The sequence below is a fragment of the Balaenoptera acutorostrata genome, chromosome 5, assembly GCF_949987535.1.
Source record: "Balaenoptera acutorostrata chromosome 5, mBalAcu1.1, whole genome shotgun sequence".
Classification (NCBI taxonomy): domain Eukaryota; kingdom Metazoa; phylum Chordata; class Mammalia; order Artiodactyla; family Balaenopteridae; genus Balaenoptera; species Balaenoptera acutorostrata.
Window position 1 is genome coordinate 142,851,774 of NC_080068.1, and position 14,179 is coordinate 142,865,952.

General features: G+C 54.6%; 1 protein-coding gene across 4 annotated transcripts in view; it reads left to right on the forward strand.

Annotated features, from left to right (window-relative positions):
* The window catches only part of ZFYVE28 (zinc finger FYVE-type containing 28), a 118,168-nt gene that overhangs the window by 68,673 nt on the left and 35,316 nt on the right, over positions 1 to 14,179 (forward strand). For 2 of the 4 annotated variants that reach the window (XM_057546543.1, XM_057546545.1), the window contains 2 exons: positions 2,693 to 2,782; positions 8,996 to 9,097. In XM_057546543.1, the coding sequence (XP_057402526.1) occupies positions 2,693 to 2,782; positions 8,996 to 9,097 (192 nt within the window). Of the gene's footprint in view, positions 1 to 2,692; positions 2,783 to 8,995; positions 9,098 to 10,779; positions 13,188 to 14,179 lie in introns of those variants that run through there. The other 2 variants (XM_057546546.1, XM_057546544.1) reach the window with 2 other exon arrangements.

Here is a 14,179-nt window from a genome sequence, read left to right on the forward strand (position 1 = left end):
CCCTCACCTCCCTCACCTCCCTCACTCCTCACCTCCCTCACCTCCCTCACTCCTCACCTGCCTCACCTCCCTCACCTCCTCACCTCCCTCACCTCCCTCACCTCCCTCACCTCCTCACTCCTCACCTCCCTCACCTCCCTCACCTCCCTCACCTCCCTCACCTCCCTCACCTCCCTCACACCTCACCTCCCTCACACCTCACCTCCCTCACACCTCACCTCCCTCACCTCCCTCACTCCTCACCTCCCTCACCTCACTCCTCACCTCCTCACTCCTCACCTCCTCACCTCCCTCACTCCTCACCTCCCTCACCTCCCTCACTCCTCACCTGCCTCACCTCCCTCACCTCCTCACCTCCCTCACCTCCCTCACCTCCCTCACTCCTCACCTCCCTCACCTCCTTCACTCCTCACCTCCTCACTCCTCACCTCCCTCACCTCCCTCACTCCTCACCTCCCTCACCTCCTCACCTCCCTCACCTCCCTCACTCCTCACCTCCCTCACCTCACTCCTCACCTCCTCACTCCTCACCTTCCTCACCTCCCTCACTCCTCACCTCCCTCACCTCCCTTACTCCTCACCTCCTCACTCCTCACCCTCCCTCACTCCTCACCTCCCTCACCTCCCTCACCTCCCTCACCTCCCTCACCTCCTCACTCCTCACCTCCCTCACCTCCCTCACCTCCCTCACTCCTCACCTCCCTCACCTCCCTCACTCCTCACCTGCCTCACCTCCCTCACCTCCTCACCTCCCTCACCTCCCTCACCTCCCTCACCTCCTCACTCCTCACCTCCCTCACCTCCCTCACCTCCCTCACCTCCCTCACACCTCACCTCCCTCACACCTCACCTCCCTCACCGCCCTCACTCCTCACCTCCCTCACCTCCTCACTCCTCACCTCCTCATTCCTCACCTCCCTCACCTCCCTCACCTCCTCACTCCTCACCTCCCTCACCTCCCTCACCTCCCTCACTCCTCACCTCCCTCACCTCCCTCACTCCTCACCTGCCTCACCTCCCTCACCTCCTCACCTCCCTCACCTCCCTCACCTCCCTCACCTCCTCACTCCTCACCTCCCTCACCTCCCTCACTCCTCACCTCCCTCACGTCCCTCACTCCTCACCTGCCTCACCTCCCTCACCTCCTCACCTCCCTCACCTCCTCACTCCTCACCTCCCTCACCTCCCTCACCTCCCTCACACCTCACCTCCCTCACACCTCACCTCCCTCACACCTCACCTCCCTCACCTCCTCACTCTTTACCTCCTCACCTCCTCACTCCTCACCTCCCTCACCTCCCTCACTCCTCACCTCCGTCACCTCCCTCACTCCTCACCTCCCTACTCCTCACCTCCCTCACCTCCTCACTCCTCACCTCCCTCACCACCCTCACCTCCTCACCTCCCTCACCTCCTCACTCCTCACCTCCTCACTCCTCACCTCCTCACTGCTCACCTCCCTCACCTCCCTCACCTCCCTCACTCCTCACCTCCCTCACCTCCCTGACTCACCTCCTCACTCCTCACCTCCCTCACCTCCTCACTCCTCACCTCGCTCACCTCCCTCACCTCCCTGACTCCTCACCTCCTCACTCCTCAACTCCTCACTCCTCACCTCCCTCACCTCCCTCACCTCCCTCACCTCCCTCACCTCCTCACTCCTCACCTCCCTCACCTCCCTCACCTCCCTCACCTCCCTCACCTCACTCATCTCACTCCTCACCTCCCTCACCTCCCTCACCTCTTCACTCCTCACCTCCCTCACCTCCCTCACTCCTCACCTCCCTCACCTCCTTCACCTCCCTCACATTCTCACCTCCCTCACCTCCCTCATCTCCCTCACCTCCTCACCTCAACTCCTCCACTCCTCACCTCCCCATCTCCTCACCTCTTCCTGTCCTCATCTCCTCACATTTTTACCTCCTCACTCCCCACCTCCTCCTTTTCTTTCCTCCACTCCTCTTCCCTACAGGCCAGGATGGAACCTTTGCTGAGCTGGGTTTTGGGGGTGAATCATCAGTATTCTCATCATGGCTTGTATGGGGCGTGTAGGGTCAGATTTGAGGTCAGATTTTCTGAATAGACTTTGGGACTAAGATTTAACCTAGAATGTTCCTTATATGTGATTTGTGCTTCAGTAGTAGGTAAATTTTGAAGATGTCTAATACCACATCGTAAGTTTGTTAATATTAAAGACAGATTATTCACTGTTATATGTTGAGAGATATTTCAAATCACCGAAGAATAAGATGACAGGAAATACCTTTTATTTAGAACATGATGATGCCAGCAGTGCTTGCTCATGCATGTAGAGAAAGCGTCTCGTATGCCTGCGAGAGAGAAGAAATCCAGGAGAGCAATTCGGGTTTCTTGGCGGCGTTAAATGGTTCAGAGCAGCGTTCCTGCTCCACGTTTATTCTTGCCACCTTGGGTGCCAGACAGCATAGCTGTCCTCACCAGCTTCCCCCGGCGAGCACCTCTCACTCACCCCTGCTTCTTCCGTCAGCGGTGGGGTCGGGAAGTGGGAAGATGGGGGAGGCCGAGCGTCAGCCACCTGCGCCGGACCTTGCAGAGCGGGGCTCGTCCAGCAGCTGGCCGCCGGGCGTGGACGTGGATGAGGGTTGCGCGGCTGCCTTCCCCTCCCCCGTCTGGCCGTGGGTCGCCCCTGCTCACCCTCTCCCTCCCCTGCCAGGGCCCTGGACTTCGGGTACCTGACCCAGGACATGATCGACGACTACGAGCCAGCCCTCATGTTCACCATCCCCAGGTTGGCCATCGTGTGGTGAGTGTCCCCCTGCCCGGGACGGTCGTCTCTCAGAAACCTGGCAGGGTTGTCGGGTCCATGGTGCCAGGCCCCTCTGGGTGGTGGTAAGTGGTACTCATACCCCAAAGTGGCTGCTCAGCCGCCCCAGAGCAGCTGCCAGGCGGTCCTGCCCTTGTCCCAGCAGCCGAGGGGCCAGGTGTTCCGAGCGCCTCCCGCTCAGCCAGCCTAGATGGTGCGGGGCGGGTGAGCACGACAGCCACGTGCACTCCCAGCCCTGGGAGGAGGCCCCCACGCTCAGGCACAGGGGGCCCAGCAGGGGCTGTGGGAGCGGCTCTGTAGGGACGCGAGGCGAGGTGCCCCTGGTCCCTGTAGGAGGATGTGTTGGGCGTGTTTGGAGGATTCACGGGCTGGCAGGGAGGTGGAGCCTGTTGGGTGAGGGGCAGGTGGGCGGCGGCCGGCCTTGCGATGGGGTGGGAGCACGGCTGCTGAGAGCAGGGGGGCGCTGGGTTAGGCCTCTGGGGTCTGTGGCCTCAAAGGTGTCACGGCAGCACGTGGGGTCAGTCGTCAAGCACGCTTGACGGGAAGTACTCCGTCATGTGCTGAGCGTTGTGGAGCCTCTCAGAGCCAAGGTCAGAGCCCAGCTGTTCTGGGCTCGGTCCGTTGCTGCTCAGCCACACCCGGACTCCCAGACAGAGACCACCTTCCCTCCCGCCAGGTGAGGGAGCGTGGGGCGGGTGGGCCCGGGGGTGCAGGGGTGCAGCTAGGCAGGGAGCCGGCTGTAGGTGTGGATGTCAGTGGACTGACCTGGGGGGTGTGGGGTGGACACAGAAGCACAGGCCCTGGGGAGACCTCGCTGCGGGGGAGCACCTCCTGCAGCAGGTCCGTGGGGCGGTGGCAGCGCTGCAGGATGGGCCAGCCTCTGGGACAGAGGGGCGTCCCTGGGCCGCAGGGAGCTGGACGAGTCGTGTGCCGCGTGCAGGAGGGGTGGGGAGCAGGCCGGGCAGACGACCCTTGGCCGGGCCAGAAGCGTTTTCCACTGCCCGGGACTGTGGAGGTGTAATGGCAGGGAGCCTGACATGCCGTGAAGCGCAGAGAGGACTTGGCGATGAGGGCCCGGGGGGGCGGGCAGGCGGGGTGGGGCTGCCAGTGCCCAGCGTTTCGGGGGAGCCTGAGCGGCCGCCTCCGGGGTGCAGGGTCAGCACCCCGCACTTGCGTCTTCCCTTGGGCTTGGGGACCGGCCTGGCCCCCACCTCGCTCTTCCTGGCCTCACTGTGCTCCAGAGCTGCCTTGCCTCTGGGAGGTCTCTGCAGTGGTCTTGGGAGGAGCCAGAACCTTTCCAGAACCTCCCGTCAGTTTCCACTGTCTTAGAGGGAACCTGTTCTAAATCTCAGGGGAGGGCCAGAGACTCTTAGACAGCACGCCCGTCTTAAGATAAAAGCGAGGACGTTGAACAGAAACACGTGTCTCTGGGTTTCCGTGCTCGAGTCCGTGGTGTGTGCTCAGCTCTTTGCGGCCCAAGGCTAGGGTGTGTAGGATGGTGCTGTCCGGCCTTGCCATGCTCACCGAGCTGGCCTTCCGAGGCCACTTCTCCCTGAGTGGGGTCACTGGGCCCTCTCTGCTGACCTCAGGCCACCTTCTGACACCTGAACTTGTCTGGGTCCTTGTCCTGGGAGTGCCCTGGGCAGGGCCTTTTTCCTGTCGGGCACCTCCTGGAGGCCTTGCGTGGGGTCCTCTCCAGCTTAGGCTGGAGGGAGGCCTGGAAGCGGAGCCGCGGGACCTCCGAGGTCATGACGGGAGGCTCTGAGTCACAGCGAGCGGAGGCTGGGTCTGAAGTTGAAGTGGAGGGGGAGCAGGAGCCCAGAGTCTGGGGGGGGGGCTTCACGGCGGCCACTGAGAAGCCCTCAGGCCCCCTGGAACCCCCAGCCCCCCATCAGAAGCAGGTCTCCAACCTCGGAGCCAGGCTGTGGGTCTGAGGGTCTGAGGAGCGCCAGGCTTAACCAGAAGGAGCGGGGAGAGCTGGCTTGTAAGCAGCTGGTCCTAGAGCCAGCCGCCCCCTTCGGGGACGCTCACAGGGTCCCTGTGGGACCCACGGTGCAGCCACCCGGCTCCCTCTCTCGATTCCTCATTGCCCACAGTGGCCACTGCTGCCCAGCTTGGGGCCCAGGACTCACTCCTTCCTGCATTCACCTGTGAGCACGTATTAAGCGCCTACTGCATGCTGGCCCTGTGCTTGTCCCCAGAGATAAGGGGATGACCGTGAGGGAGGCGCACACGTACACAAGACAGGCAGTTGCCATGGAGTATTCTGGATGCTGGGATGCGGTTGGGGGTTTGGTGCAGGGACCCTCTGGGGTGGATCTCTTCTCCCGGGCCAGCGAAGGTTCCCCTCCGGCCCCCTGGCCCACCTGCTTCTTGGCAGCCGAGGGCTCGGGCCTTCCTGCGGCTCCAGCCCATGGGAGCCAAGGCGAGTGTGGACAGTGCCCCCTGCCCGGCCCCCCGCAACCTCAGGGTCCCCTCCAGCCTTCCCTGCCCACCTCACCTGCAGCCCACTCGTTCCCTGGTGCTCACCACGTCCCGCACAGGGTGTTCACATGTTTCCTCCCAGGAGATTACTTTTAAGCCATGTTACTGAGATAAAATTCACATAGCATTTGATTCACCCATTTGAAGTGTACTATTCAGTGGTTCTTAGTCAATTTGCAGAGTTGTGCAACCATCACCACTAATTTCAGGACATCGTCATCACTGAAAAGGTACCGCTTACCCCTCAGCCATCACCTCCACCCTGTAATCCCATCTCTCTGTAGATTGGCCTGTTCGGGATATTTCATGTAAATAGGGTTTGGGTGACTTTTGTGTCTCCCCCACGGGCCTATAAGTGTCACGGGGCCGGGGTGCTCACCCGCATTCACTCACGTGTCCTTAGTGCCTGGCAGGTGGTAGCACGGTGAATTTTCGCAGAATTTTGTTGTGCTGATCTGACAGGGCACAAATATGAATTTGTAAAGTTTTTCCCTGCAGTTTTACTTTTCATCATAAAAATTTGATGGGGGGGTATAGATCCAGAATTAAGGGATTGATTAAAAATGATACTCTAGCTATTTAAACAACATTAAGGATGAATCCCAAATGTCAGAGAAGAATTCCTAGTGTATCAAGTACAAAAATCGTCACGAAACAGTGTGTCTCTACTAAATTTCTGAACATGATAGGTATAAGTTTTGTAACAGAAATCAAAGCAATAAATGTTACTTTTTTATTGTGATAAAATATGCATGGCATAAAACTGACCATTTTAACCCTTCCTGAATGTGCACAATGGCATTAAGTACATTCACATCGTGCAACCGTGTGTGTGTGTGTGTGTGTGAGCATGCGCATGTGCGCATGTGTGTTGGTTGCGTTTCTCTGGAGAACTCTGACCAACACACACGTGAATCTTTTTCTTTTCCTTTTTTTTCTTATTTTAAAATTAATTTTTATTGGAGTATGGCTGATTTACAATGCTGTGTTAGTTTCAGGTGTACAGCAAAGTGAATCGGTTACGCATATACATATATCCACTCTTTTCTAGGTTCTTTTCTCATATAGGTCATTACGGAGTATTGAGTAGAGTTCCCTGTGCTATACAGTAGGTCCTTATTAGTTACCTGTTTTATATGTAGTAGTGTGTATATGAGGAGGTGAATCTTTGTCTTCTGAGATTTGTGGTGGATTCTTAGATTTGACACCAAAAGCGTGAGCAACAAATTTTTTAAAATAGTACATTGGACTTTATCAAAATTAAAAATCTGTGCATCAAAGGACATTACCAAGAAAGTGAAAGACACTTAAAGAGTGGGGGTGGGGTGGGATGGGGTGGGGTGGGGCGGGCCCTCCATGCTGGGCGCGCTCCTCCGGCCCACATGACCTGGACCTGGGCCGACCCCTCACCATCCCCCACATTATGCCGGGGCACCCCCGGGCCCAGCCACGTGCCCGCCAGGCTCCACTGTGGGGCTGCCTTGCATGAATGTGGGCTGTGTGGGCTGAGAGGGCGCGATGCCCGGGTCACCAGCCCTCTGGGGCTGAAGCTCTCCCTCTGATGGCTTGTTTCCAGGCCTGGTTCCCCCCATCTCCCCTCCCCACCCCTGCCCGTTACATCAGCCCCCAGGCCAGCTGGACACTGAACAGGTGTCTGCTGAGCTCCTCCTGGGACACGAAGGCCAGCCTCACCCTTGTCCTCAGGGGTGCCCCGTCATGGGGACGCAGAAACGTGGCCGCCCCATCACCTCCTCTCTGCCTGTCCTGGCAGTTGGCGGCACTTCCCGGGAGGGAACCCTGGGTGCTCGGGCGCGTGGGAGCACCGCTGGACAGAGCCGTGGGGACGGCCTAGGTCCCCCGATCCCCCATCGGAGGGGGTGGGCACGGTGGCTTTAGGGGTCTGTGCACAGAGCTCTCCTGCTGAATGGATTCTTTTCCGGGGCTCACAGCTCCATGAGGCCGTGCTGGGCAGGAGGGCCCCTGCTTGCTCACTGGGGGGCAGCCCAGGCCTCCCCAGGACCCAGGAGAGGAGACAGGGTCCCTCCCTGCCCCCTTTGCTGCTTTCTGAAAGAGGAGATGGCCAGGATTCCCCAAACTCGCCTTTCTTCTGCCTGTTTTCACTCTGCCTTTGCACTGAGACCACCGCATTTACCCACCAAGTTAAGGCTCTATCTTGGGAAATCGTCCCTCAAACATGGTTAATTGAACCATGACCGTTAGCTCATGGAAGATCCGTGGAACAGCCCAGAAGGAATGGAGGCCCGGCCATGCCCTCTGCCCTCCGCTGGCTCAGGACACAGGCCCTCCCGCTGCCCGGGCGAGCTGGCCTCTCCTCGGGGCCTGGAGGCCGCTGGTCATGCTGGTCGCGGCCAGGTGTGCCCCAGGGGGGCCTCACAGCGCATGTTTCTCCTGTTTTTAGAAAAAAAGGAGATCTTTTTGCCCATGAAACCGACCTTTTTTTTAGGGGAAAAGTCTCCTCATTCAACTTTGTTTATCAGTTTTTCTCACTGAACTGGATGTTTTCCAGAGCTAGTGGGGGCTCCCAGCTGGATGGGTGACCGGACCCTGAGGCCTGAAATAAGATCCTGTTCATCCTCAGAGACGTGCCGGCGGCTCCTCATTTACACAAACAAGCCCCCGAGGCGCCGACCTGTGCTCCATGGGGCCGCGAGGGGACAGGCCCGTGTTCATGGGTGGACGGTCCCTGGGCACCCGAGAGGCGCAGGAGGCATCCAGAGAAGGGTCCTCAGGGATAGGTCCTCTCTCCGAGAGACGGGTCTGGAATGATGGTCATGCGCCTGGAGATGGGTGGGGCTATGGCTACGGAGGTGAACACGGGACTCCCCCGCGGAATCGGGGCGCCCGGAGCTGGCATCTGAGCAGAGTCAGACGGGCCGTGGGGCCCAGTCCAGCGAAGGGGGTCCTCTCGAGGCACGGGGACGCCCAGCAGGAGGGTCCATCCTGCCTGAGGGGTGACAGGAGGCTCTCCAGTCTTGAAGGGTGCCTGACCGTGGGCCAGAGTGCTGGGAGGGGAAGGGGGCTTTGGAGACAGCCTGGAAAGGGTGGGAGCGGCCGGGACACGACATTCACAGCCCGGCGGGGCCGGGAACTGGTAGAGGCTGTGGCCAGTGTGAGTTGGAAAGTCTCGGGCAGCCCCCGGACCTGGGGCGTGTGGACGGAACGAGGGAGAGGTGGGAGAGCTGGGAGGACAGCCTGCAGGGTGCCGTCTGGAAAACCTCGCCCTGTCTGCGCTGTGCTCCTGCAGGACCCACACCCCCAGGGGCCAGCCCTGGGGTCAGGGCTCCGCGCTGGTGGGAGGGCTGGGCTGGGCTTCACCTCCAACTCCTGTTTCCCTTTTGGAGTAGATGGTTCCAGGGCCAGTTCTCACAAACCTCTGCATTTGTGGTATATTTAAACACAAATCCAGTATTTCCATTTTCAAGGAGGCAACATATCTTGATGCTGATTTATCTGATTGCAGCTGGGAGGTGTGCAGACATATTTTTATCATTATTTTATGATCCCTCAAACAAACATAGGCTAATCAACTTCGAAAGAGGATAAAATCTGGGTAATAATTTTCACTGCTTTTTTTCCTAAACTTATTTACGATTCGATCGCAGAGCGGAAGCGTGTGCAGGGTGTGGTCTGGGCTGGCCACGCGGCTGCAGGACTTGACGTCAGGCTGGCTTTGTGTCTTGGATGCAGTGGCCTCGTGGTCTATGCGGATGGACCCCTGAACCTGGACCGCAAGGCAGAGGACATGTCCGAGCTCTTCCGTCCCTTCCACACGTTGCTGCGGAAAATCAGGTTGCGGGGGGTGGTGGGGTGAGGGAGAGAGGGGAGGGGAGGGGAGGGCGGTGTTTACCCCTGAGGCCCCTCCCTTCTGTGACCGGTCCTGGGGGCTGGCAATGACCTCTCTGGACAAGGCTGGTTTTGCTTTGCCTTTACTGGACCCCTCCAGGGTGGGTAGCTTGTCCCTGCTGAGCTTTAGAGGGCGGTAAACCTCACACTTCTGTGTGAGCTAATTCTTTACCTTCTGTCCACCTTGGGGGTGCTGGGACCTTGGTCTCTGTCGTCGGCTCCTGGTTTCTACTGTTTGGAGCTCCTTTAACCCTACACCCTTCCTCCCTCACAGAACAAGTTCTTTGTTCTTGGCCAGTAGCGTTAAGACCTTTACGCAAATGTCCGGTCCTAAGACAGCAGCTGCCCTGGCTAATGGCCTGGAAAGCAGGCCCTCTTCTGGTTTCTCACAGAAACGTCTCTGTGGCCCTGCGAGACGGATGGGGCCCATCTTACAGGCGAGGCCCTGAAACCGGGGTGGTGTGGGCCGGACCAGGGCCACACAGCCTGCGAGGGGAGGACGTCCCCCTGGGCCAGGCCACGCCCTCCACATTGGCTGGGGCTGGGGCCCAGGTTGGGGGCTGTTACTAGTTCTTTGACTAGTTCAGGGGGTGAAGTGCTCAGTTCTCTTGAGTGACCAGCGGGCGCCCGCATGCCGTGGCTCCTCCTGCCCACCCCCCATCCATCCCTGGGTGGCGTTGGCACCGTCTGTGCTGTCCTGTGGGCTTGTGACACCTGGCCTGGGTAACCGAGCTCCGCCCTGAGGGCCTCCCTTGCCCTTCAGCAGCCGGCCCTCCAGCCAGCACCCCTGACCTCAGCCTTCCCTTGAGAAACCTCACGTCAGGTTGTGTGGAGCCCTCGCTGCTGGTGACCTCTGTGAGCTGACAGGGCCCGGCTCCTGCGGGGATGGGACAGCGGGGGCTGCGGCCGCATGTCCTCTGAGCACCTCCCTGGCCCCGTGGTCCCAGATGCCAAGGTCTTTCCTACCACGGTCCCTGGTCTCCGAGAAGCCCCCTTCCCAGGCTGTCGGTCCAGGGCTGACCCCGGGGACCCCCGCCACGCCCTTCCTGGGTCTGGCGGGACTTCCCAGCCCAGGGTGGCTTTCCTCTGCTGGTGCCTGTCCTTTCTGGGGGCCAGAGAGCACAGAAGCCTGCTCCAAACTGCCCTTTGCCCCATCACGAGCCAGACGTGCTCTGAATCCAGTGAGGAGTGACCCGGGGGGTCCTTGGAGGGTCAGTGGGCTCAGGGTGGGCGAGCCACAGTTGAGTGTCCCTAGCAGGACCTGACCCTGGAACCAGAGGCCGAGGCTCTTGCCCTCTCTGGGTGTCCAGCTGGGAGAGGAGACAAGGAAGGAGGGGAGAGGATGGACGATGCTGGGCCAGGAAGGGAAGCGCGTGGCCTGGGCCACGGCTGGGAGTGGCCATGGGGGGAAGGGTGGGCGCAAGGAGGGGAGGGGGAGGGGGAGACGCCAGATGCTGGGGACTTGGGCAGGGGAAGAGTCCAGAGCGTCAGAGACGCATGACATACTCAAAAGGCTGACGCACATAACTGGAATCAGAAGGAAGGAATGGAGAAAACGGGCAGAAGCAGTACTCAAAGAGATAATGGCCAAGAATTTTCCAAAATTGAAGAAAAATCTCCGTCCACAGATTCAGGAGACTGTTAAAGAAAACTACAAGCAAGATGAACACAAAACACATCTGGGTGGGCTTCCCTGGTGGCGCAGTGGTTGAGAATCTGCCTGCCAATGCAGGGGACACGGGTTCGAGCCCTGGTCTGGGAAGATCCCACATGCTGCAGAGCAGCTGGGCCCGTGAGCCACAATTGCTGAGCCTGCGCGTCTGGAGCCTGTGCTCCGCAACGAGAGAGGCCGTGACAGTGAGAGGCCCGCGCACCGCGATGAAGAGTGGCCCCCGCTTGCCACAACTAGAGAAAGCCCTCGCACAGAAACGAAGACCCAACACAGCCATAAATAAATTAATTAATTAATTAATTTAAAAAAAAAACAAAAAAAACACATCTGGGTATATCACAGTAAAATTGCTGAAAACAAAGAAAAAACCTTAAACACAGCTAGAGGAAAAGGACATATTACTTTGAAAAGAGTGTACATCAACAGCTGTCTTCTCCAAAACAATGGAAGCCAGAAGGCAATGAAATGATATATATTTAAAGTGCTGAAAGCGGGACTTCCCTGGTGGTCCAGCAGTTGGGACTCTGCACTCCCAATGCAGGGGGCCTGGGTTCGATCCCTGGTCGGGGAACTAAGTCCTGCATGCATGCCGCAACTAAAAGATCCTGCATGCCACAACTAAAGATCCCCCATGTCGCAACTAAAGATCCCCTATGCCACAACTAAGAAAAAGATCCCACATGCTGCAACGAAGATGCCACATGTGGCAGCAAGGATCCCTCGTGCCACAACCTGGTGCAGCCAAAATAAATAAATAAGTAAATATTTAAAAAAATAATAAAGTGCTGAAAGAAAATCGCTGCCAGTCAGGATTTTACAACCAGGAAAAATATCCTTCAGAAATGAAGGTGAAATAGTGGGTTATTCAGAAACACGAAGCTGAAGAAATTTGTTATGAGCAGATTGCACATAAAGAAAAACTAATTGGAATTCTTCCTGCAAAGGAAAAAAATCTCAGATGGGAATGTGGAAGCACAGGAGAGACTTAAGACCCTGATGTGAATGAACATAAATGAATCTGGGCTATACAAAACAATAATTGTCTTGTGGAGTTTATATACATCATAGTTTAACATTTGAAAATCAGTTTTTCTGTATTAATTTTTTAAAAAGGAAGAAAAACCAAATCATTTTGAAAGTTACAGAAAAATAATTTGAAAGATTAATGCCTATTTTATGATGAAAACATCTCTTAGCAAATTAGAAATAGAAGGGAATTTCCTTAATCTGATAAGAGATACACACACACATAGGCACACACATATGAAGTTGGACCCTTATCTAACACCATATAAATATGAATTAACTCAAAATTAATCAAGGACCTAAATGTAAGAGGTAAAACTACAAAACTCTTAAAAGAAAACATAGGACAAAAGCTTCATGAGATTGCATTTTGGCAGTGGTTTCTTGGATGTAACACCAAAGGCACAGGTAACAGAAGAAAAAAGTAGACAAATTGAACTTTGTGAAAATTTCAAAATTTTGTCCATCAAAAAACACTACAATAGAGTAAAAAGGCAACCCATAGAATGGGAGAAAATATCTGTGTATCATATATCTGGTAAGGGATTAGTATCTAGACTATATAGAGAACTCCTAAAACTCAACAACAAAAAGCCTAACAACCTGATGCAAATGGGCAGAAGACTTGAATAGACATTTCTCCAGAGAAGATATATGAATGGCCAACAGCACGTGAAAAGATCCTCAACATCACGATCGTCAGGGAAACGCAAATCAAAACCACAATGAGATACCACCTCACACCCATGAGGAAGGCTACTATCAAAGAAATAGAAAACAAGTGCTGGGGAGGATATGGAGAAATCGGAACTCTTGTGCACTGTTTGTGGGAATGTAAAATGGTGCAGCTGCTGTGGAGGTTCCTCAAAAAATTAAAAAAGAACTACCATATGATCTGGCAGTTCCTCTTCTGGGTTTATACCGAAAAGAATTGAAAGAAGCATCTTGAAGAGATATTTGTACACTTGTATTCATAGCAGCATCATTCACAATAGCTAAGACATGGAAGCAACTGTTGACGGATGGATGGGTAAGCAAAACATGGTCCAGCCATACACTGGGATATTATTCAGCCTTAAAAAGGAAGGAAATTCTGATGCATGCTGCAATGTGGATGAACTTTGTGGACATGCTAAATGAAATAAGCCAGTCACAAAAAGACAGATAATGAATGATTCCAATTACATGAGGTCCCTGGAGTCCTCAAAATCATAGAGACAAAAAGCATAACTGTGGTTGCCAGGGGCTGGGGGAGGGGAGAACAGGGATTTATTGTTTCATGAGAACAGAGTTTTAGTTTTACAAGATGAAATTGTTACAGGGATGGATGGTGGTGATGGCTGCACAACAATATGAATGTACTTAATACCACTGAACTGTCACTTAAAATGGTTAAGATGGTAAATTTTATAAGTATTTTATCACAATAAAAAATTTAAATATCATCTGCAATGGCGTCAATAAATATTAATTAGCATAAATCTGAGATGTCTAAGACCTCCACTGAATGTTACAAAATGTTTTTTATACAAAATTTTAAAGACCTAAGTAAATAGCTATTCCATATTCAGGGAGTGGAAAACTTAATATTGAGAAGATATCAGTGATTCTCAAATTAATCTATGAATTCAATGCAACCTCAATCAAAATCCCAGGAGGTTTTTTCTTTTGCAGAAATTGACAAACTAATTCTAAAATTCCTATAGAAAGGCAAGGGGCCTAGAATAGCCAAGAAGAAAAAGGTTGCTGGAGAAAAAGGACAAAGAAGAAGAATATTATTTATCTGTTCTGCTCTTGATGGTTTTTGGGTAGTTTCCAGACAGTGCTGGTGTGACCAAGCTTGGAACGTATGTGTGCATTTCTGCTGGGTATGCTTCATTAAAAAAATGAGCAGAGCTGGGGACACTTCCTGCCGTATAGCTGTAGTCGTACCGGCAGAGATGTAGTGCACGGGATGTTCAACGGAACAGAGGGTCTGGAGCGACCAACACATGATTCATTACAGAGGTGACAGAGCAGAACAGTGGAGAATGGTTGGCTTTTTCCAATGAATGGCTGAATCAGTAAATATCCATATGAGGAAAAAGATCCTTAATACACTCATATGAAAACATCAATTCTAGGTAGACTGCAGATACAAACGTGAAAAGTAAAAGAACGTTTTCAGAGGGAAAAATCGAGTACATCTTTGTGATCTTGGAGTAGGCAAAGATTTCTTCAACAGGGCGCAAAAGCACTAATCAAAATAAAATGACATTTTGAACTTTACTGAAATTTAAAACTTCACAGTTTGTCAAAAGACACCATTGAGAGAGTGAAAAGGCCACAGA